The 24,011-nt window shown below is 41.4% G+C and overlaps 2 protein-coding genes across 5 annotated transcripts in view; one reads left to right on the forward strand and one right to left on the reverse strand.

The window, feature by feature from the left end:
* Positions 1 to 527, reverse strand: part of ATM (ATM serine/threonine kinase) — a 113,632-nt gene extending 113,105 nt beyond the window's left edge. For both annotated transcript variants that reach the window (XM_034758832.1, XM_034758834.1), the window contains exon 1: positions 424 to 527. The gene's annotated coding sequence lies outside the window, so the exon portion shown is untranslated. The remainder of the gene's footprint in view (positions 1 to 423) is intronic.
* Positions 528 to 580: 53 nt separating this feature from the next.
* Positions 581 to 24,011, forward strand: part of LOC117871150 (protein NPAT) — a 34,543-nt gene continuing 11,112 nt past the window's right edge. Inside the window, exons 1-14 of one of the 3 annotated variants that reach the window (XM_034758837.1) lie at positions 582 to 735; positions 4,060 to 4,178; positions 4,508 to 4,583; positions 6,131 to 6,191; positions 8,239 to 8,311; positions 8,862 to 8,902; positions 9,855 to 10,082; positions 10,611 to 10,695; positions 12,973 to 13,105; positions 15,753 to 15,844; positions 15,932 to 16,019; positions 19,596 to 19,692; positions 20,249 to 20,374; positions 21,643 to 23,322. In XM_034758837.1, coding sequence (XP_034614728.1) covers positions 4,132 to 4,178; positions 4,508 to 4,583; positions 6,131 to 6,191; positions 8,239 to 8,311; positions 8,862 to 8,902; positions 9,855 to 10,082; positions 10,611 to 10,695; positions 12,973 to 13,105; positions 15,753 to 15,844; positions 15,932 to 16,019; positions 19,596 to 19,692; positions 20,249 to 20,374; positions 21,643 to 23,322 — 2,827 coding nt within the window. In that variant the 5' untranslated portion in view covers positions 582 to 735; positions 4,060 to 4,131. Of the gene's footprint in view, positions 736 to 4,059; positions 4,179 to 4,507; positions 4,584 to 6,130; positions 6,192 to 8,238; positions 8,312 to 8,861; positions 8,903 to 9,854; positions 10,083 to 10,610; positions 10,696 to 12,972; positions 13,106 to 15,752; positions 15,845 to 15,931; positions 16,020 to 19,595; positions 19,693 to 20,248; positions 20,375 to 21,642; positions 23,323 to 24,011 lie in introns of all 3 variants that reach the window. The other 2 variants (XM_034758835.1, XM_034758836.1) reach the window with 2 other exon arrangements.

The following is a 24,011-nucleotide window of genomic DNA, read 5'->3' on the forward strand; positions in this document are numbered from 1 at the left end:
GGCCGGCGGAAGGGGCGCGGGGAGACGGGGGTGTGAGGTGGCCGGGGGGGAAGGGGCGCGGGGAGACGGGGGTGTGAGGTGGCCGGCGGAAGGGGCGCGGGGAGACGGGGGTGTGAGGTGGCCGGGGGGGAAGGGGCGCGGGGAGACGGGGGTGTGAGGTGGCCGGCGGAAGGGGCGCGGGGAGACGGGGGTGTGAGGTGGCCGGGGGGGAAGGGGCGCGGGGAGACGGGGGTGTGAGGTGGCCGGCGGAAGGGGCGCGGGGAGACGGGGGTGTGAGGTGGCCGGGGATGCCAGGAGAGTCCAGACTGCGCTGCCGGTAGGACCCGGTGACCAAGGCAGCCCCAGAATCTGAGCTCAGACTCGAGGCTTGGCGCACCCGACTCCTCCCCCGCTGGGCTACAACCGCCACCCGGAGTCAGTTACCGCACGCGGTGTCCCCAGTCCCCACGCTGCCTCCGCGAACGCGAGGTGCCCCAGGGCAAGAGTCTAAGAGAGGCGAATACGCATGCGCCTCTCCATCACGCATTGTCTGGTGGCGACCTGCAAGCGGAAGCGCGCTTACTTCCGGCGGAAGGAATTGGGCGGGGCGGAAGGTGGCTCCCAGTTTCCGATTCCGCGCCTTGGCAGTCGGAGGTCGCGGGGCTGGTTGGCTGCGCTCCCGGGGGCCGCCGCTGCCGTGCCCAGCCCCGCGCGGGGCCATGCTGCTGCCGTCCGACGTGGCCCGGCTGGTGCTGGGTGAGTCCGGGGACCGGGCGGGTCACGTCTCCCGCTCCGCTGGCCGCGCCCGCCGTGCGGGGCCGGAGCTGCAGCCACCGCTTGTATCAGGGGCGGGGGCCGCGAGGGCGCCGGGCTGCAGCCGTCGCTCCCTGGGGTAGGGGCCTCGCAGGCACCGGGGCTGTTCGACGTGCCCTGGTCAGCAACCAACGCAAACTGGCTGCGTGCAGGAGGCGTGGCCCTACCGCGGCAGGAGCAGACCTGCGACCCGTGCCTTTGGGGCGCGTTGTCGGAGGGCCCCTTAGGGCCAAAGGCTGCCGCATAAGGCAGTTACTTGTACAGTTTCCCTGTTGTCACTTGTTAGCCACTGACAACGTGGTCGGGGCTGTGGAAAATGCAGAAATACAGAGCGCCTTTGCCAATGGTTGTTCCCTACTGTGCCCTCGTGTTATAACAGAAAAAAAGATTCGCGATTCCCCTCCCACATAGCCCTAAAGCAAGAGAGTAACACTGACCTTCTTTGGATCTGGTTGCAATACCCAAGCTGAGAACACGTTTATGCCATAAAGATTTTACTGTCTGTGGCCCTGCCTTAACACAGTTGGTGTAATGCAAAAAGACCTGTCAAGATGCAAACTGACACGTGAAACAACATTAACAGGCTGTGTCTTAATTTGGGGGGAGCCTGTACTATCTCAAAGTGTAATCCAAATGTATAAAGGTCATGTTTTCTTGTATCTTTCTACAAAAAGAAATAGAGTGAATGAGGTCTAACTAAACTTCTGATTACCAGAAGAATTATGTGGGTGACCCAGAATATCTAGACTGTCAAACTTTCATTGAGCATCTAGTGTCTCTATGATTTGGACTAAGGGTATTGAAATTTGGAAATAAATTGTCCTGCTGTCAAGGACATGCTCTTTGCCATCCTTATTAAAAGTATTATAATTTATAAGCTATTATTATAAGCCTCTGAAAAAATTCAGCTCAGACATGCTCAGTAGAAACTTGATAGAGTTTGGCAGCTAAATTCCCTGAAGAGTCCATTTTCATTGAATGTGGCCCATCCCCTCCAAGCTCTTTGTGCTGATCAGATGGCACAGTGTCATTCCCACTGAGCATATGTCATTGACTGGTGAGTGCAACTGGTCCTGCTTCTGTGCCAATCTGCAGAGGACATTAGTTGTTACATCCCACAGCTAGAGAACTGTGGCTTTTTAGTTCAAACTGTAGTAGCTCGTGCTTTGTCTCTGGAAGTCTCCAGTTCAGTCCCTGCTATGTCAGACAAGATGGTCGTCATTACACATGCTCCAACCCAGGGCTGCAGAGACTGAGGAGGACTTTCCCTGCAATTGCTCCTTTTCTTCAGGGGGCTGCTATAGTGCCCTGAACCAAAACTGAGAGCAGAAAGACTGTCTCTCTTGTGCTCTCAACAACCACAGCCCCCAGCACTTGGGGTTTTGTGAAGATAAATTGATTAATGTTTGTAAAGAACTAAATTATTAAGTTGAAATTGCCATAGAAATGCCGCTGGGGACATAAATAATTTTGTATTCAGGGCTTGGTGATGTGCAGTAAATAAGTTCTGGAGCCACACATTGAACCACAAGGATAAAAAAAATATTGGATAGCTGCTCATTAAGTGAGCACTGTTCATCCAGTATGCTGAATAAGGCAGGGGTCCTGTAGAAAAAATAGTATATGATGATTTAATTAAAGGTTATATCATAACACCATTACGTGTGTTAGGTGAACGTGATAACCACTACACTACGGGGCTTCTCTTTTTTTGCCACAGACTTTGCCAAATGCACAGGAATGTTTTCTCTAGCTACAGAAGCTACCTAATGCAATGTCTATAGCTATGGCCTTCCCGCTTACAAAGCGGTCATGCCCTGGCCTGAGGCTGACACAGCGCGGAGTGCATGTGACACAGCGACCTGGCTCGGGCAGGATCACTAGCGAGGCATGATACCTTTGCCGTTAAGCAAACACAGCAATTCTTTCCTGGCCTCTGCCGCTGAATGCCTCCATGCATTACGCTCTGCCCTATCAGTGCAGGAGGACTGCCTGAGCTCGGAAAACATGTCATCGCGAGTGCATTTTTTTTTTTCTTCTAATCTGCGATAACCTCAGGGACGGAGATGTTGGGGGAGCGTAGAAACATTCTGGGGGGACTACATGGTCACTTGTGCTGCTGAATTCGCCACGCTGGCCAAACAGGAAATGAAATTCAAAAGTTCCCAGGGCTTTTCCTGTGTACCTGGCTAGTGCATCTGAGTTCAAAGTGCTGTCCAGAGTGGTCACAATAGAGCACTCTGGGATAGCTCCTGAAGGCCAATACCATCGAATTGCGTCTACACTACCCCAAATTCAACCCAACAATGTCGATTTCAGCGCTAATCCCCTCATCCGGGAGGAATACAGAAATTGATTTTAAGAGCCCTTTAAGTCGACAAAAATGGCTTCATCGTGTGGACAGGGTGCAGGGTTAAATCCATCTAATGCTGCTAAATTCGATCTAAACTCGTAGTGTAGACCAGGGCTTAGGGCAGAGGTGCACAAGAGACTGTTGGTACGTCTACTGAATATGAAGTTTACAGCATGGAAATATATTACTTTTCCAGTTATGCCATCTGCCAGTAATGTTCATCTTTTTGAAGAAATCTGAACATGTTTTAACGTTGCTCATGTTTTTTCTGTTTTGGAACTGTTAAAAATGCACGTAGAATCTTGATTGTTGTATGGAAATGCATCTTATAAAAATTTACTGTAGAGTTCAATTTAATTTAAAACTGGAATTTTTGGCTCATGTATAGAGCCCTGCATGGATATAATAGCAGATATCTGCAGATTTGCAGGGCTCTGGATATAAAATTTGGATCCGCATCCATCCACGATTTGCAAACATGGTCCATGGAGATCTGCAGATTTGCAGGGCTCTATTATGTATTGCTCAGATTGTCAATCCTTTCTGGCAATAATTTTATTTTCTTGTCTATAGAGAGCTATGCACAGCCTTGTTTCTGTATAAACAGTAATAGTTCTTTAGGTAGTACTAATAATTGGTTTTAGTCTGAAAGTAGCTTTATTTGGATTTATGTAGCGCAGCATCAGCAATATTATGCGCAATCTTTTTTTTTTTTTTTACAATTAGGGAAATGTATGGAAAAGGAGCTAGTCTTTCAAAATATAACTTGTTTTCTTTAGTTTTTGTCAATTGAGTCCATAGATAGTTGCTATATGAGCGTGCTTAATTATATGTATAGTTGTATCGGAACTTTGATATCTACCAAGTGTAGCATGAGAAGCAATTAACAAAACTTTCTGTCTTATCTGTTACAGGATATTTACAACAGGAAAAGCTTTTAGCCACCTGCCGTGAATTTATATTGGAAAGCTCAGATTTAAAGGAATATGCTGAGCACTATACAGAGGAAGGATTTGTTCCAGCCTGTTTACTGGTGAGTTCATCTTTACAGCACACAAGATAAAGTTACACTGTGGTATAGTCTGAAAATCTCTCCTAAATAATTTATTATTAGTCCACACCGACTTCTGCACTTTTAGAATGTGAGTAAACTACATCGCATCTACCACTCAGATTCTGTTCCAAATGTTTCAATAGTTTGAAATAGTAACCTCTCTCTCTCTCTCTTTTTTGCATCACATAAAGCATTGTATATGCACAGCTGTCTCTATCCTACATTGCTAATAATACTGAAGGATAGATATCTAAAAGAGTAAAATATGCAGATGGTATTGAGAATGTTTAATTCAATCTGTTTTGTAGCTGTGAGCATGGAGTTACTTTTGGTAAAGTATTGCAAGAAGCTACATTGATTACCGGGCTGCTACAGTTATTTAAAGTAAGAGTACTTTATTATGAGTATGACAACCTTTGTATCGTGTAGATGTAACATTTAATTACAGTCTGTTCCACATAAATATTAACTTGAATTAGATAAATCAGTTTCACTTAAAGATCTCCTAGTTGTGCTAGTAAGTATGCACAAATTTAAGTCTGGTGAATGCATTAATTCTTTTCCAGTTTGACAACTGTAATGCTTCCTCACTTATTACCCTTATCTATTCCAACTGAGGTGAAATTTGTCTATAGTCTTGTCACTCATGATTTGTTTATTAACTATGCATGTAAACATAACTACATGTTAACTCTCTCACTTCAGTGGCTGCCCTTTCTAATGCACTCAAAATGAGGTTTTGACTAGCATTCCAAGTGGCATGGCTTTGATTTTTGTACGTGCAACTTTGATATTCATATTTGCACCTACTCACAGCTTGCATTCTATTTTTGTAATACACCATTTGATAACTCTGAATCCTTGGCCTGCAATATTCTAAGTTGGTGGAAATCTCTCCCTTGTGAGATCCATGTTTCTGACTCACCAACTCAAAAAAGAGCTTAAAACATTTTATCTAGTTATAAGCATTTAATCAGTCATGTTGCTAGTAGCCTACTGGACTGTTTGAATTTCAGTTCTGAATTCAGCTGCGGACAGTAAGAATTAGATAAACAAAGGGGAGAGAAAAAGATTGTGGTTTATTAAAGTAAATTATAATGAAATATTCTTTTATTTTATAACTTTTAAGATGGAAAATATATAGATTATTTTCCTTTTCTTGGCAATATTTTTTTTTTCTGTTTCTAAATGCAAGTGATGTTAGAAAATTCCATAGGACCAAAATCTCATTAGAATTCACATGCTTTATAATTCAAGAGAGCTTTTAACAAGTATCAGAGGACTATAGGTGATTACCAATATCACACAAACCAAGAAGCTGAAACTAAGGATAGTAGTAATTTGAAAATCCTAAATCTGTGTGTGTCACCTAAAATCATGGTGTAATGGGACGGGTGCAAATGGTTTGCTGTAAAATTATTAAAAACTCTCACTTTTGGCAGCAACTCTCCTGAGGTGTCTGTTCTCTTATCAACATGTTGTACTGCCTCAGGCTGATGGCCTTCACTTGCGTGCATATTGCAGCTATTCCCTAACAATCAAAAATGACACTGCCTAACTTTCTCCTGCCTCTGGCTCTATTATCCCATAACAACAAGAGAAAATTAAAGCAAGATAGTATATTCTTGGCTGATATGTCCTGGAATGGCTACTCTGCAGAAGGCTTTATGCTTGAAAATTTCGATTATTGTTGAGGAATGCATGTTGTCCCCGGATTACACTTTTTGCATCCTTGAGAGAGCAACATAAGCAGGGTAATCTACATCTATTTGTGTCCAGGTCTACATGGTGTTGATCCTAAAGAACTACAAGAACTGAATGTGTTAGGACTCAGTCTTTTTCATCATTTGAGTAATGTAATAGAAGAGGTAAAGTGTAGGTTGCTGCTGAAGATTCTTTAATCTAACACTGATCCTTTTTTTTTCTTTCAGTCTTTGTTTGGAAAAAACTTGACAACCATTCTTAATGAGTATGTAGCCATGAAAACAAAAGGTAAGCACTGAGGGTCAGACATCTGCTGTATAGCACTTCATTTCATTTATCTATTTATGTTGTAAACTCTTTGGAGTAGAGACAGTATCTCTCTCTCTCTGTACCTAGCACAATCCCCAGTCTAGATTGGGACTTTTAGGTTCTATAACAACACAAATAATTGTTAATTTGATCAGAGTTTTAAAAAAAGAGGTCTGTTATCGTAGCTAGTAATTGTGTGCATGCTTTCTCTCTAAAAATTTGAATAGAAAATCTTTAAAAAGTTCAAAATGAATTATTAACATTTTGTGTGGCTAGGAGAGAGAAAAGTGCAACTGTGTTTGTTTTTTAAAACACAACTAATGAGGGTCTGTCTTCCACCTAGTTTTGTTCACCGTTGACGTCTGTGCAAGTGATTAGACTTTGTTCTGCTGGTGCTTTGAGACACTTGGGTGGGGGCGTACAGTGTAGTTAAGTGTATGATCTTAGATCCCTATGTAAAGAACTGCCACATCTTCAATATTTTTGTAATGTTGTTTTCCTCACTTATTTATGTTTAATAAAAATTTTAGCTGTAAGGCACAAATTTCATTGCAGCAAAATAACATTTACTTGGTATCTTGAAGAGCATTATAAAGAGGTTTGTCTAAATCTGGGGAAGGTGACATGAGCTTCTCTGACTTCAAACTCAGCTAATAAAGTGGGTATGAACCAGGTATTTTAATGCAGTATGGAATTAAAAAAGGTGTGGACTTGATTCTGAGAGCTGTTTAGTATCTACAATTCCCATTAAAGTTACTGGGAAATCGAAGTATTCAGACCCACTATGCACAAAAAAATCTAATTTGGATTTTTAGTCTTTTCTATAATCTTAGCTGCTTGGAGATTCTTCCTTCTCTCCATTTGTTTTTTAAAGATTGTGTGCTCCCCATATTTCAAGCATTATTAACTTCCCTCAGTGATTTATCAAAACGAGCAGATATTCCTGTAAAAGACTATACATATATGGTACATTTTTCAAAAATGCGCAGTGATTCCCGTAAAAGGCTATAAATATACAGTGAAATTTTCAAAAGTACAGTACTTGAATAATTTAAAGGCGTAAATCCAATTTTCAGAAGTGACTTAGGCACTAAGACTATAGACTTGCAATGCCTAAGGGCATGGCTACACTTGCAGATGTAGAGTGAGTTAAACCAGCCCTCGGAGACTGCAGTAGGGAAAGTGCTGCAGTGTATCCACACTGTCCGATTCAAGCGCACTGGCATGGCCATATTAGCAGCTCTTGCAAAGGCCACAGAGAGAGCAGTGCATTGTGGTAGCTATCGCAGCATGCAAGTGGCTGCAACGTACTTTTCAAATGGGGGGAGTGGGGTAGAGTGTGACAGGGAGTGTGTTGTGTGTATGTGGGGGGAGAGTGAGTGGGTTTTTGGGGGGCTGAGAGCATGTCAGCATGCTGTCTTGTAAGTTCAGACAGCAGCAGACAACCCCCACCCCCTGCCTCTCTCTCTCACACACAGCATTCCACAGTAATGGTTTGCTTTGTCCTGGAGCAGATAAGCATGCCGGCTGTCAGAAACGGAGCTTTGAAAGGGCATATCCGCATGCCTGCAGCGATTCCAAAACAATGACAAGAGTAGCCACTTGACTTAAGGGGATTATGGGACGTTTCTGGAGGTTGATCAGAGCTCAGTAATGCAACATCTCATTCACACTGACGCCCGGGCGTTTCAGCCGAGGTGCAACAAGCGTTATGCTTCTCATGGAGGTGGATTACCAGGAGCGCTCCAGCTGCAGAGTCCAGGCACTCTAAGTGCGCTGCCAGTGTGGATGGGTCGGGAGTTAGGGCGCCTGTGGCTGCTTTAATGCACTCTATCTTGCAGGTGTAGCCATGCCCTAAGTGATTTTTGACAATGAGACTTAGGCTCCGAAGTTGCTTAGGTACATCTGAAAATTTTACTTAGTGTTTACCTCTTGACTATGTTACACTAGTTTTCTGACACGTCTTCCTTCAAGCTACCTATTTTAGCTCTCTGAAAAATGTGTTCATGTATTTTTTTTTTTTTAGAAACCACAAATGAAGTTCCAGCAATTATGTCATCTTTGTGGAAGAAGTTAGACTATACTCTTTCTCAGATCAGGTAATTTGTAATGTTGAAATCAAGAATAGAGGACTTTCCTTTAAAGTGAGACTATCTACCTCCTAGCTTTCCTTTACTTCATTTTCACATTTTACGAACATACTGTCTACACACACTGACTAAGGGTAATGAGGATATTTTTTATGTTTGTTTTTCTCTGTGAATTGGCAGGGAAAGAATCTGCATTTGACAATAAAATGGTTGGGTGGGAATCTCAAAACTGTCCAAGCTCCGTTTATGCTAGCCAGAGAAATCAGATAGGGAGGTGCTAGTGTGGTTTCCATGGCCTATATAGATATGGCCTTACTGTCATATAACACAGTACTGTAGTTGCCGTGGTTATTGGTTCCAAAATTCAACCTAATTTCACAGTAGATCCCACTTAAAGAACTTAATCAACATTAATCATGCTGCGGCCAGAAACATTGCCAAATCAGTATGTGACTAGCACATAAACTAGTAAATGCATAACTATAGAATGATCCTTCTTATGTTTAGGTGTGTCTAGTGTGTTTTCTATTTATTTTGACTGTTTTATCTTATTTTGTAGGAGTATGCAGAATTCTGCAGGATTTTCTGCTAATCAAAGGAGTAGGTATCTAATTGAATCATATGGATGTAATAAATGGGGTTCAAGTTCAGAACTGATTTTGATTGAGGCCTACCTCTCCTCAAAAGAGTATCAACCTTGTGGTTTTGATAGTCCTCGTACTGACACCTAAAACTAGATTTTAATTTTCTACTCCCTTAAACTTATTTAATTGACGGTTCAAAAGGTAACTGAAAACATGACCAATCCAATTGCAGTCTAGTCTCACTAGAAAGTGGAAAAAAATATAAACAGCTACTTGTCTAGAATTATTCACCTCTTTGGAAGATCTACCAAATGAACTTCTAAACGGCAAAGTTATTTTATTTTCACAATCACTAGAATAAACTCTATGCCTTACAAGTCTTTAATCAGAAACGTTTGTGAGAAAAACAAATGTTAAATACAGGTATTGTTTGCTCTTGAATCCCACAATCCCATTGCCTATATTGGACACAATTACAGTGTTTATTGTTCTGGGAATCTCCTACAGCTTAAGTTTGTCAGGCTTGGTTTACATACAGTGTACGTACTGGTTTCACTATTTCAGTTAGAGATGTGGGTTTTACATAGTAAAATTGGTACAGCCCGTAGTGTGGATGCAGTTATGCCGCAATAAAAATGCCCATAAACTTAGAGGAATAAACTACATTGATACAAGCACCTTTATACTGGTTTAATTGTACCTATCCTAGTTAGCTGTACTGCTTTAACTATACTGATTTCAAACTAACATAGTTAAAGCCATACAAAAACTGTGTGTAGACAAGCTCTTGCAGAAGGTACTGTACTATTAGGCCCCATTTCTTTTCTCCCTCCCTGCTAAAAGAGCAGTTGGTCCTGTTGGGATGCCCATAATTACATCTTCAAGTAATGATGACTACTGCCTGGAAAATCAACTGCCTCTTGAAAATATCCAATAATGGATCTCATTGTAGCCTTAACTTTCCTCAGCACGTACAAGAAGTGGAATTGCAGAAATGAAAAGGCAGAGAATACTTCAGTCAGCTCCTCCAACCTCAGGACTGTTGTCTATAGCCCACCAGTCAGGACAACTTAATTCCTCTTGTATGGCAACTACCCAAATTATTCACAGACCAACAGTAAATCAAAATGCATCACAGACAAGATTGAATATGTTGTTTGCACACCAGTCCCAAACACAGGAAAATAATGTCAGCAGTAAGTAAAATTTGTTACTGTTTTTTTTTATTTATTCAATTTATGTTTACAGATGGAATTATTTTATAATGTGTAATAGTCATCCTACACAAAAGATAGCTTGCTTTGAGAAATTCCTGCTTTGCATATTCTTACTGGTGTCCAGAACAAGTCAGACATTAAGAATAAGACGATTGCACAATGAAGAGATTGTTTTTAATTTGCATATTGGGCTATTGCTCCATGTATGTTGGTGGCTCACAGGTGCATAAAATAATTTGTGTTCAGATCCTTCCATGTGTGCCTAACATCCCCAGAAAAGACAATTAGCAACTTGAATCGTATCTGCATGTTTTTGTCTGGATTTTGTAAACAGAATGCTGTGCTTTGTATGGTGATACCAAATTACATGTAATCTATTCACAAGAGGGATGGGGATTGGAAATTAGATACTGATAGGGATATTAATATGCAATCCCTGTTTCCTTTAGCGCCTTAAGAAGCTTCATTAGAAAGGATGTTGGTGTCACCCATATTCTTTTTTTAAAGCAGGTGATTCTATACATATTCTAGTTCCTGGGCCTCAAGAACGAAAATTTAATTCAAGCTTGCTATCTCCAGGAAGACGAAAAAGGTGAATGTTCCGTTTATAATTTGTGCAACATGCTTGTCTTGAACATGAGGTTCTTTGAAACACAAAAATTGCAATACTGGATCAGACTCAAGGCCCATCTAATCCTGTATCCTGTATCTGACAGTAGCCAGTACCAGATGCTTCAGAGGTAGGTATAACAACCTTGCAGTAGATAGATGTGGGGAAATCTGCCCTCCTACCCTGCAAGTAGGTCTCATCCTGATCTCTAGTAGTTAGAGAGAGAAGCTTAAACCTTGAAAGATGAGGTTTAATATACTTTCCAAAATTTGTTAGCATTAATTATGATAACTGAATATCCATATAAATATCCAATCCATTTTTTTTGATTTAGAGAAGCTTTTGGACTCAGCATCCTGTGGAAATGAGTTCCACAGTCCAGTTAAATATGTGGAAATGTTTCCTTTCATTGGTTTTCTATTTCCGACCTTTTAATTTGATTGAAATGGCCTCTTGTTCTTCTGTTATGAGACAGGGAAGACAGAAGTTCTCAGTTTTCCTCCTCTAGACTATTTATTATTTTATGTGCTCATCGTGTCTCTTTTCTAATGTAAAGAATCCCAGTCTTCTCAGTCTCTCTACGTATAAGAGTTTTTCCAGATCCTTGATCATAGAATATCAGGGTTGGAAGGGACCTCAGGAGGTCATCCAGTCCAACCCCCTGCTCAAAGCAGGACCAATTCCCAACTAAATTATCCCAGCCAGGGCTTTGTCAAGCCTGACCTTAAAAACCTCTAAGGAAGGAGATTCCACCACCTCCCTAGGTAACCCATTCCAGTGCTTCACCACCCTCCTAGTGAAAAAGTGTTTCCTAATATAAACCTCCCCCACTGCAACTTGAGACCATTACTTCTTGCTTTGTCATCTGGTACCACTGAGAACAGTCTAGATCCATCCTCTATAGAACCCCCTTTCAGGGAGTTGAAAGCAGCTATCAAATCCCCCCTCATTCTTCTCTTCTGCAGACTAAACAATCCCAGTTCCCTCAGCCTCTCCTCATAAGTCATGTGCTCCAGCCCCCTAATCATTTTTGTTGCCCTCCGCTGGACTCTTTCCAATTTTTCCACATCCTTCTTGTAGCGTGGGGACCAAAACTGGACCCACTACTCCAGATGAGGTCTCATCAATGTCAAATAGAGGGGAATGATCACGTCCCTCGATCTGCTGGCAATGCCCCTACTTATACAGCCCAAAATGCCGTTAGCCTTCTTGGCAACAAGGGCACACTGTTGACTCATATCCAGCTTCTCGTCCACTGTAACCCCTAGGTCCTTTTCTGCAGAACTGCTGCCTAGCCATTTGGTCCCTAGTCTGTAGCAGTGCATGGGATTCTTCTGTCCTAAGTGCAGGACTCTGCACTTGTCCTTGTTGAACCTCATCAGGTTTCTTTTGGCCCAATCCTCTAATTTGTGTAAGTCCCTCTGTATCCTATCCCTACCCTCCAGTGTGTCTACCACTCCTTCCAGTTTAGTGTCATCTGCAAACTTGCTGAGGGTGCAGTCCTTGCCATCCTCCAGATCATTAATGAAGATATTGAATAAATCCAGCCCCAAGACAGATCCTTGAGGCACTCTGCTTGATATCATCGTCATCGCTCTTCTCTGAACCCACACTAATTCTGCAATATCCTTTTAGAGAAGGGATGATCAGTGCAGCGCACACAGTGTTCACGGATGAGGCTGCACCATTGATTTAAATATAGGCATTAGAATGTTCTCTGTATTATTCTCCATCAAATTCCTTATGTAATCTAACATCTTGTTTGCTATTTTGACCAGAGTAGCTCATTGAGCAGAGGTCTCCATTGAGCTGTCAACAGTGATGCCCAAGTCCCTTTCTTGAGTTGATACAATTAATTTAGAACCCTTTAAGGTATAAGCACTTTAATTTTTTCTCCTCCAACATGCATTGCCTTGCATTTGTGGACATTAAAGTTAATTTGCCATCATGTTGCCCATTCGCCTAATTTATTTATGTACTTGATAATTAACCTGATATCCTAGATTAGGTATAGGGTGTCTTGTTTAACATACTTGACTAGACAGAGAGAACACGATTAAAATTGTTTTGTTTAGTTTTTCATTACAAATATGCAGTTCAGTTTTGATTAGTTAAAATTTTCTAATTGCAAGGTTGGAAGAGGAAGTATTTATTTATGGCGTGAGTCAGTAACCTCTTGTGGACAGAATCTTTTCCCAACATTGTTTACAATGAATGCATTTTCACAAAATATGGCATAAACTTCCAAAAATGTTTCAGTGAATCTCAGAAGAAGAAAAGTATTGCATCCCCTGGACCTCATTCAACAAGCAGAAGTTTTCAGGACTCCAGTGTGGTGGTAGTGGAAGAAGAAAGTGAACCCCTCCAGGAACTCATAGATAGCAATTTCCCTGTAAGTATAAAAACAAAACACCACCGTTTCATTTTAAGGACTTCTATTGGCAAGGATAGAGTAGAAAGGAGTGCTCTATGTCCCTGTGTTCTGACAAATTAAAAAGCTCCATTTCTTCTGTAGCCAAGCCAATATTCATTCAAAAAATTTCCATGCCATACTCACTAGGTAGTTAAATGCATGATGACCCAATTCAAACAACTTTAGTTATCTAGGATTTAAATATCATCGGTCTTACATCTTAGGTCTAAAGCACTGAATCTGCTACCGGATTTCCAGAATGCAGTAACTCCTCACTTAACATTGTCCCGGTTAACATTGTTTCGTTAATAGGTCGCTGACCTATTTGAGAACAAACTCCTTTAAAGTCCTGCAATGTTCCCTTATAACGTTGTTTGTCTCTTCCCACCCCGCCTGCTCAGTGCTCCTGTCAGGGACCGGATTGGGGCGCAGAGTGCTTGCCCTGCTCTGCCTGCCCGGCATTCCCCTGCGCTCCCAACCTGCTCCCCGGCAGGAGCCCCAGGCGGGAAGAGCGGTGGAAGCCCCCGTGCCCCGACCCCATTCCCTGGCTGGAATGCCCGGCGGGTGGAGCGGGGCAATCCCCCGACCCTGCTACGACCCTGCCTCAACCAAGCTTCACAATCATCATTGGTGAGTACAGTATTAAATTGTTTGTTTAAAATTATTCAAAACTTAATACTATATATGTCTATAAGGTCTTTTGTCTGGCGAAAAAAATTTCCCTGAAATCTAAACCCCCCCATCTACATTAATTCTTATGGGGAAACTGGATTCACTAACATCATTTTGCTTAAGTTGCATTTTTCAAGACCATAACTAGGACGTTAAGTGAGGAGTTACTGTAGTTATGATAAGCAACGTATTAAAGGACTGATTAGTCCTCCCTGTTTGACTGGGTTTCTTAAAAGTAAATGTCTTCCATAAATGATAGAGTTTGATACTAGGTTAAAAATACGAACCAGAATCAAAATTTTGATTCTGACCCCAGACAGCTTTCTCTTCAAGTAATAATAGCAGGAGTCGCCACTATAGTTAAAATTAAACTGGTTTCCACTATGATACTAAGGTTTCAGTCATTCGTAATTGATGCTCTGACTTTTCAGGCTGAAATTTTCCAGTCTTGTTGTCTGCCCAAAGTTCAAACTTTTAGTTGTTTTTGAAAGCTTAAGCAAAAATGGTTCAGGCATCTGAATATGAAGAAAGTACGTATGTTTGTGTGTGTGTGTGGGGCGGGGGGATCCTGTTCCATGCAGCACAAATCTGTAGGAGAGATATCTCTTCCCTGCAAATTTTCTGGAGGCTCCTAAGATGTGTCAGAGCAGGAGTTCCTCGGCCCTTATAATGTTCAGTGGGGCCACTGTCATGGGTTCTTATTACTGTGCTTTTCATTCTGCAGCTGTTGTAGCACATGCATATGCAACACAGGGTATTTTAGCTGTATGCTTAACAAGTTAAGTGATATAAACCCTCTGCAAAATGTACTGTTCATGTCCAACATGAAATTTCCAAAGGGTCATAACTTGGTCAAAGTAAAACCAAATTTCTCTGCTACACCTAGTGCCAACTTTCAACGTTAGTCTTCAGTCATTTTGGCTGTAAAGTGTTTCAGTTAATAAAAGTTATAGGAAATTTTCTTTTATATTTGGAAAAATATGTTCTGGTGGTATCAAAAAAAAAATAGTTTCAGACTTACGTGCATTATTGCTACTTTTTGCAAGCAAGCCATACTTTGAGGTCCTGAGAGTGAAATTACATAAGTTGCTTTCCCCCTCCCCATCATTTTAAAATGAAACAAACGAACCTAGTAATTTCTTACAAAAAAAATTATGTTGAGTTGGTAAGGTTAGGTGGTAAGAGGCTGAAACTCAGGAAGTACAGTTGAATCTGTATGCACAATCTTATCTTTTCCCTTTGATCATATACTGTACAATAATCCTTAATTACATAGGGGGGAAAAGAAATACTGGAGCTTCTGTTGGTAGAGTTTTCAATGTTTTTCTTAGAGAGGACAGGTGGTAACCCTTGAGGAAGCACTTTTAGACGCTGTTCAAGAAACCTCAACATTAACAGTCAAGTCAATTATCAGTCTGTTTTTAATCTTCCCTTTCAGGGCCAAATTTGACAGTGCTCAAGGATGCCCCGTGCTGCCCCAGACAGATCTTTGGCAATTAGTGTTTAGTCAGTTAGACCTGAATATCATCCAGACACTGCACTTGTCATGTAGGCATAGATCTGGGTGTCTCTGTGGGCAGCATGTGATGTTACATGGCCAAGGAGATAAATTTTTTTCAAGGGTGAGTTTGTATCGGTGACAGGTGGTGTCTACCATGAAAAGCAGTTGGAACAGATGTCTGCATAGAGAAACTCCAAAGGTCTCTCTGATCTTGTTGTCTCTGGAGGAGGGAGTTGGGCATGGGAGAGAGTGGGCTGCTCGTATCCTTCTCACTAGATGTCTGTTACAGTAGTAGTTATGATAAACTTCCTCATTATTATGAGTCTTTTCTGTGTATTCAAACTGTTAGTGTCCTGAACATGAATCTGATCTTACTAGTAAATTGGAAATTGATATTCCTTTTCTAGTAATTATAAAAAATATAATTCTGACCACTTTAAAACTGTTTTGTAGCAATTGGTCATTGAAAATGCCAGAGAGAAAATCCTGAGCAACAAATCTCTTCAGGAGAAGCTTGCAGAAAACATTAACAAATTTTTGGGCAGGTAATAAATTTATGTATGAAATATCCTGATCTTGTGTACCTGTTTTACTTCTGAATTCTATACTAACTGTTTTTAATTGTGTTCCAGTGAGGGCAGTGTTGCTCAGATTCCTAAACAGACAGACAGTGGTCCTGCAGAACAGGAGTCTTCAATTGATGAAATCTTTGGACTTCAGGTAGACTTGCAATAACTCACATTTGAGCTGATAAAGCCACAGCTGCTATGTGGGATCCTGCTAAACATAGCATAAATACCTTGCTTTGAAGTCAGTGCTCTTTTCACATTTGTCTTATGAAAGCTACATAGTTGTCAGTTAAGTAACGGTCATGGTAATGAGGCTAAATGTCCCCTTTCTTGTTTATCTGAGTGCATCCTCCTCAGGTGGTCTGCCTTTTGCCCTTCCCTGTCTCAAGGTGGAATTTTGTGATTCTTTCATTCTTAGGCCAGGAGCTGGGTACGCTGCCCTATGTATACCAACCCCCTGTCGCCTGTAGGTTTAACTGGGTTTCCTGCCCCAGGGACCCCTCCCTTTGGGAACCTGTGACCAGTTATATTTACCAACAGCGTCCGTATGACAGTCTTTTTATTTAGAGTTGGAACAAAACAGAGAAAAAGGAATTAAAAACAACATACAGTCAGGTGCCTGCATATTTATTCTCATCTAATCCTATGCTTTGCTACCAGCTGAATTAGATAGATTTCTCTCTTCAGTTACTGGGACAGAATAGAATTGTAGAAGGGTTGACTCACTACTGGGGTGCCCCCATATGGGTTGGCATGGTGTAGCAATTGTCTTCTCTAGTGCCCCAAAGATGGTTGCTTGATGATAGTTGCTCTGCTCTCATGGTTGGGGGGAGCACTGGCTGCCAGACCTCTGACCGCTGGAGCTCCACAACTGAGCCCCACACAGTTAAGTAGGTGGAAGCACTCCTGGTGAGGATGCACACTGCCAACAGAAGGAGCATAGCGTAGATGTGAAATACCGCTTTAATTACTGCAGTGACTGTATGTTGACTTCACTGAAGTTGACTTAGTTTTGTAGTGATAGAATCATAGAATATCAGGGTTGGAAGGGACCTCAGGATGTCATCTAGTCCAACCCCCTGCTCAAAGCAGGACCAATCCCCAGACAAATTTTTGCCCCAGATTCCTAAATGGCCCCCTCAAGGATTGAACTCTCAACTCTGGATTTAGCAGGGGAATGCTCAAACCACTGAGCTATCCCTCTTCCCCCCCCCAATCATGCCCTTTGTGATGAGCAACAACTCCTAGGGCTTCTCCCAAAAGGTCTGGGTGTCAGGGTCAGCCACAGGAGCTCATTTCAGTCGTGTGGCTTCTTATTGTCTTGTTTATTTTACAGTAACTCCTCACTTAACATCGTCCCGGTTAACCTTGTTTTGTTGTTACGTTGCTGATCAATTAGAGAACATGATCGTTTAAAGTTGCACAATGCTCCCTTATAACATTGTTTGGCAGCCGCTTGCTTTGTCCACTGCTTGCAGAAAGAGCAGCCTGTTGGAGCTAGCTGGTGGGGGCTTGGAACCAGGGTGTACCGGCAGCCTCCCTATCAACTCCCCTAAGTTCCCTGTGCTGCAGCTTCCCTATTAGCTCCCCTAAATTCCCTGTGCTGCAGCCACCCAGCACGCTACCAACTGCCGAGCAGTTCAGCTGTCCCTCCCCCAACTGTGTGTGCTGCTCCTGCTCTCTGCCTTGGAGCTGCTACCAGGAGCCTCCTGCTTGCTATGCAGAGTGGGGGAGGGGGGAAAGAGGGGTGCTAATGTCAGGGTGTCCCCCTCCCCTCACTCCTGTACCCCATCTCCACAGAGCTGGGTGGGGACATGACAGGGCTTAGGACGGAGGGAGCTTGCTGGCAGCAGCTGCTGTCTCAACTTGCTGATCTACTTAAAAAGGCAGTGTACTTAGAGTGCGGTCAGCATACTTAAAGGGGCAATGCACATCTTTCTCTCTCACACACGGTGTCTCTCATAGACTCATAGACTCATAGACTTTAAGGTCAGAAGGGACCATTATGATCATCTGGTCTGACCCCCTGCATGCTGCAGGCCACAAAACCGTCCCTACCCCTTCCCTGGACTCTGCTGTTGAAGTCCCCAATCCTGTTTTAGGTGACTTCAATCGGCAGAAACCCTCCTGCTAGAGATCCCTGCCCTATGCTGCGGAGGAAGGCGAAAAACCTCCAGAGGCTCAGCCAATCTGCCCTGGAGGAAAATTCCTTCCCGACCCCAAATATGGCGATCAGTAAGACCCCGAGCATATAGGCAAGAGTCTCCAGCCTGACCCCTGTCAGCCATTATACAATTTACCTACCATTTCTTGGTTTTCCTTGACTGCTATGTTTTACCATTAAACCATTCCCTCCATAAATTTATCTAACTTAATCTTAAAACCAGACAGGTCCGTCGCCCCCACCGTTTCCCTCGGAAGGCCGTTCCAATATTTCACCCCTCTGACGGTCAGAAACCTTCGTCTAATTTCAAGCCTGAACCTCCCCACGGCCAGTTTATATCCATTCGTTCTCGTATCCACATTAGTACTAAGCTGGAATAATTCTTCTCCCTCCCTCGTATTAATCCCTCTAATATATTTAAAGATAGCAATCATATCCCCCCTCAGCCTTCGCTTTGTCAGACTAAACAACCCAAGCTCCTCTAGTCTCTTTTCATACGACAGGTTTTCCATTCCTCTGATCATCCTAGTGGCCCTTCTCTGCACCCGTTCCAGTTTGAGTTCATCTTTTTTAAACATGGGAGACCAGAACTGCACACAGTACTCCAAATGAGGTCTCACCAGCACCTTGTACAACGGAAGCAGGACCTCCTTATCCCTACTAGATATACCTCGCCTAATGCATCCCAAGACAGCATTGGCTTTTTCCACCGCCACGTCGCATTGTCGACTCATAGTCATCCTGCGGTCTACCAGGACCCCTAGGTCCTTCTCCTCTTCCGTTACTTCTAACCAGTGCGTCCCCATCTTGTAACTAAAATTTTTATTAGTCATCCCCAAATGCATCACCTTACACTTTTTACTATTAAATTTCATCCTATTCCTGATACTCCAATTCACAAGCTCGTTCAAGTCTCCCTGCAGGATATCCCTATCCTCCTCCGAATTTACAACGCCTCCCACCTTCGTATCATCCGCAAACTTTATCAGCCCACTCCTGCAATCGGTTCCGAGGTCAGTTATAAATAGATTAAATAAAATGGGTCTCTCTCTCTCTCTCACACACACACACACACACACACACACACACACACACACACACACACACACACACACACACACACACACACACACACACACAGTGTCTCTCTGCCGTGCTGTGTCTCCTCCATCCATTCATGCTGCCTTGTAGAGTGTGAGGCTACATTAATAACGTATTAACTCTTGAGGGCTCAGCCGAGTGCTAGTTCATCATTTAGCAGTAAGGCATTCCCTGGGAAATATCCCACCCTCTGACTCCACCACCTCAACCAAGCTTCACAACCATCATTGCTGTGTACAGTATTAAATTGTTTGTTTAAAACTTGTGTGTATGTCAATATATAGTCTTTTGTCTGCTGAAAAAAATTCTTATGGGGAAATTGGATTCGCTTAACATCATTTCGCTTAAAGTAGCATTTTTCAGGAACATAACTACAAAGTTAAGCGATGAGTTACTGTACTCATTATTTAGTATGTAAATTACTATGTAAATCAGTTCTTTGTGACTTCACTGTTTTTTCAGAATGAAATCCATATGTCAGAAGAAGCAATACAGGACATCCTGGAACAGACCGAGTCAGACCCAGCTTTTCAGGCACTCTTTGACCTTTTTGAACCTGGTAGGTTAGGGTTTACACATCTGTAAAGGATGGGCTTGAATGGTGACGCATTCAAAACTTTGCTTGAAAAGCAGGATTGATTTAGCAGAGTACCTTTGCAGACTGGGAGAAGTGGATTTTATACTGTTATTCCCCTCAAATCTGATTAGCCATCAATTTAATATCTCTTTGGATTTCGTATGGATCACTTTCAAGTATTTCAAGTAAATATTTTTATGTTGTGTGTCAGTGGTTACACATTTGTCTTCATTTTAGCTTTCTGTTGACAGGAGGCTATAGATCATGCTTGTCTTGCTATTTTGTTTTTTATTCAACTGGAGCTTTTATTTCTTATGTCAGATCAGTATGGTTCCAGGAATGCACTTAGTAAAAATGGAAATGTTTTCAAGTTATTGATGGATCTCCAGTGAGAATCAGTGAATAGTTCTTCTTTGTGTCTTCATATACTGAACATGTGTAATTGTTTATTTAAACTGTGCTCATTTAATTTTAAACAGAAAAATTTATGTACTTGAGATAGAAATGTCTATTTACATATTGCTTTAATTTGAAATAGGTAAAAACAAGGCTCATAAAAATGCACCTCATGCCATTTCCAATCAGAATGGAGTAGAAGGTACAATGTTGGTGGATGAACATAATCTGGAAACAATTACAAGTTCTTTAGAAACACAAGAAGCAAGTAAGTATATTAATATCTATAAAATCTGTTCCAGTATCAGTTTTCTTCCATTACAAAAATACTTGCACTTGTCTACAATTCATGGCTTTATATTTTAATTAATAATCCCTCAGTCCTGCCATTTATAGTGTATAGGGAGATTGATGCACCCATGCAGAGCCTTGTTGAAACTGGGGATTCATATGGGCATACCAGTCCATCCATGCATTGTAAATTGAAATATGTGTGCTTGCAAAACTGTCTTCTCATATAAAACAGAAATGCTCCAAGTTTTTATGTGAGATTCTTAGTTTCATAGTAGAAATGGCTGTATAATATCTAGCCGTGGCAGTCTTTTCCCCCATTCTGTTATGTTCTGGTTTAATAATGTATTTACTAAGGTTTCATCTAGCTATCACCTGAAAAACCACTTGGCATCTTTCTCTAGGGATGTACAGACTTTGTCACTCTTATAACTCCAGCTGCAGACCTGCAGTGTTAATAGACTTGACATCTAAATCAGGGTGATTGGGGTACTGACAACACAAATAAGAGAGATGGAAGGAAATGATTGTACCTTTGAGTTATTCAGTCTTAGTTTTAAAACAAAACAATTAACTTAGTAAAAAGCAACTTTGTGGCTTACAAGTTCAGGTTACTTGATACAGGTAAGTGATCACCAGTAATTTTTAATATAATTTTGTTAAAAATTGATAGTGTAGTTTCTGCTATGTGTGGGTTTAAAGTGATATTGAATGCTCTAACTGCTATCGGATATTCTAAGTAGCATTAACCTGCTGCTGAATGTATCATATACATCTTCCATTCAGTGGAGTGCTACCAGGTAACATACAAGATACTGTGAAGGGCAAGCAACAAAAGGGATTCAGTTTGCCTGGGGGATGGGGCTGTGAGCCAGATACTTATAACCAAGGAATTAAATAAAATGTTTATACAAACTGACCTCTGCACTCCAACTTTCTGTTCAATATAACTTTTAATCAGTTTTAAAATTGGGAGAGAGGGGAAAGTACATTGCATGGAAGATGAAGGAAGGTAGGTAAAAAATGCCGAGAAAGTTGCGGTTAATTTCAAAATAAAACTGAAAACTAGAAGTCACTGTTTTTGCTGCCCAAGAATTATGCTGAAAATATTGCTTTCAATATGTCACTTATGAAACCATTTGTCATTGCAGTGACTAATGGACAGTTAACACCTTGTAAGAGACTAATTTGCTGAAATAATAAAATTTACAGAAATATTGAAACAACCCAACTGCTATTTTGCAGGTGATCTTTCCAGAGAGGCTCAGTCCTGTACAGATTATCATTCAGAAGAAGCATCATGTGCCTCGAAGAACAGTAATGATGGTGATGACATCACTAAGAAAAGTGTAACTTGTGAACAATCCCATGGAAGCGGTAAACAGAAGAAACAGACTGGTAACCTTAAAACAGTAAACGATGAACAAATTGGTGAGCTTGAAATTGCCCTTGAATCTGTGCCTGATTTGACTGACTCTAACCAGAGAGAGAATTCTGGTACTGAACAAAACGAACACTTTGTGGAATCTTACGATAAAGAGTCGGCTGAATTAGTATCCAAAAGTCAAACAGCTATGGAAACTGAAAAAGACGCACTAAATCATAATGGTCACAATACACCCTGTTTGGAGTATGATCATTCTGATATTCCACAGAGTTCCTTGGCTTCCCTTGATGAAGATACTATAACTATTGAAAACAGAACATATCCTGGAACAAGTGAGTGTCATTTATCACCAGATACTTCGTTATCTGAAAAAACAAATATAAGTCCCTCTCACAGGAACCCTGATCACAGTGTGATGCTAAAAAAAAGTAATGCATCCAAGTGTAGTCAGTCAGGAGATTCAGGTGAAAATGAAAAGGATATAACAGAAGAAACACCCATGTTGCCTATTGCTTTACAACAAAATTCTAATCACCATTCTAACTGTCAAGACCTGGATAAAATGGTGTTGGATTGTGTTGAAAGATCTGTAAATATATCAGATCTGACGAGAACAGAGTTGCAGCTTGAAGTTGTAGATACTTCCAACAAACCTCATTCAGGTGATCAGTTTACACTTGATAAGCCTTCTACAAAAGATTTAAGTCTCCATTCAGGGTCATCAGATTCTGAGAGAACACAAGTGGAAATGCAAGAACCTTCATCTTCTACAGAAACAGATGCTGAGACTATATTTTTCTCTTCAGGTGATGATGGATGTACAGAAATTTCTGTAGTATCCACTGAAAGTAATCCTACTGTATCTGAAGCATGCCAGACCCCTCCACTAGAAACTGCATGCTTGACAGAAGAGTCTAGCACTGAGTTCAAAAGTATTGGTGGTGTTTCTTCTAGCAGTCAGCCTGTGGATGTAGATCCTTCTAGTATAGTGTCCCTCAAAATCATCATCAGTGATGACCCATTTATTTCATCTGACACTGAGTTAAACAATGCAGTTTCCAGCATCACTGGAGAAAATTTGCCAACTATAATACTGTCTTCTCCAGCCAAAACTACGGGGCTATCCAAATGTGTAACTTCAGAAGAGACTGAAAGAGCTGGGGACTCAGCTTCGGCAGAGCAGAATCTTCTTGTGCTCAGACCTAAAGACCCTGTTGTGAGCACAGCTAATATCCAGAATGAAGATTGCACTGTTTTTTCAGTTGCTGGTGCAACTAATCTTTCCAAGGATGGGGGATTTATACAGTTGATGCCGGCAACGAGCACAGCTTTTGGCAATTCAAATAACCTTTATATAGCCACCTGTGTGACCGATCCAACCACATTGGGCACTACTGTAACTCCATCTAATGTAGTTGTGTTGCCTGGCAATTCTGTGCCACTTGCTGCCCAAGCTCCAGCAACACAACAGTTACAGACTCCTCCTAGATCAAATATGTTTACAATGAATCAGACTGTATCTCCAAACTTTTCACAAGGTAACTTGGTTAAAAGCATTCATTGAATATTTACATAGTGTTTACTTTTTCATTTATCCTTGTAAATGTATTAAAGTAAAGTGGTATCTAAGAATCCGTCTATCTACCACTTCAAACTAACTAGGCATTTAAATAACTTGCAAGTATATTTGTGTATTTATTATTTCATTTCCAGCTATGGTGTATACTGCTTTGAAAAGTTGGACTGACCTTTCGGGGCAAATATCACATAATTATAGAAATGGTAATGTGGAAGGGATCTTTTGTTTTTTTCAGGCCAGAAGGATTAAGTAACTTTTCCTTAAAACATCCCGAGATAAAACAGTGGCACTGTCTACCTCACTGGGCCCGATTTTCAAATGTCGGATTATCTGCCTTTCAAAACACTTCTCTAAATATCCCAGATTATTATCTATACTCCCTCTCCAATAGAAAGCAAGGGGTAAGAGAACTATTCATTCTGAATACCAACTATAAAACAAATGATGGGCTGAAATAGAAAGGACACATTTAATTCAAATAGGAAAACTAGGGTCATATATGCTTCTGATTGATTTATCCAGCAGCAAATCAGAAGAAACATCTTTTAATAAGAAGTTATTTGTAAATCTCTTAGTTGTCCTTTATAAGACTCCTGTATTTTAACTATTTTCCTGCATGGTGTTGGTACTTAGACTGAATGACTAGCT

This window comes from Trachemys scripta, chromosome 1 (genome assembly GCF_013100865.1).
Source record: "Trachemys scripta elegans isolate TJP31775 chromosome 1, CAS_Tse_1.0, whole genome shotgun sequence".
Classification (NCBI taxonomy): domain Eukaryota; kingdom Metazoa; phylum Chordata; order Testudines; family Emydidae; genus Trachemys; species Trachemys scripta.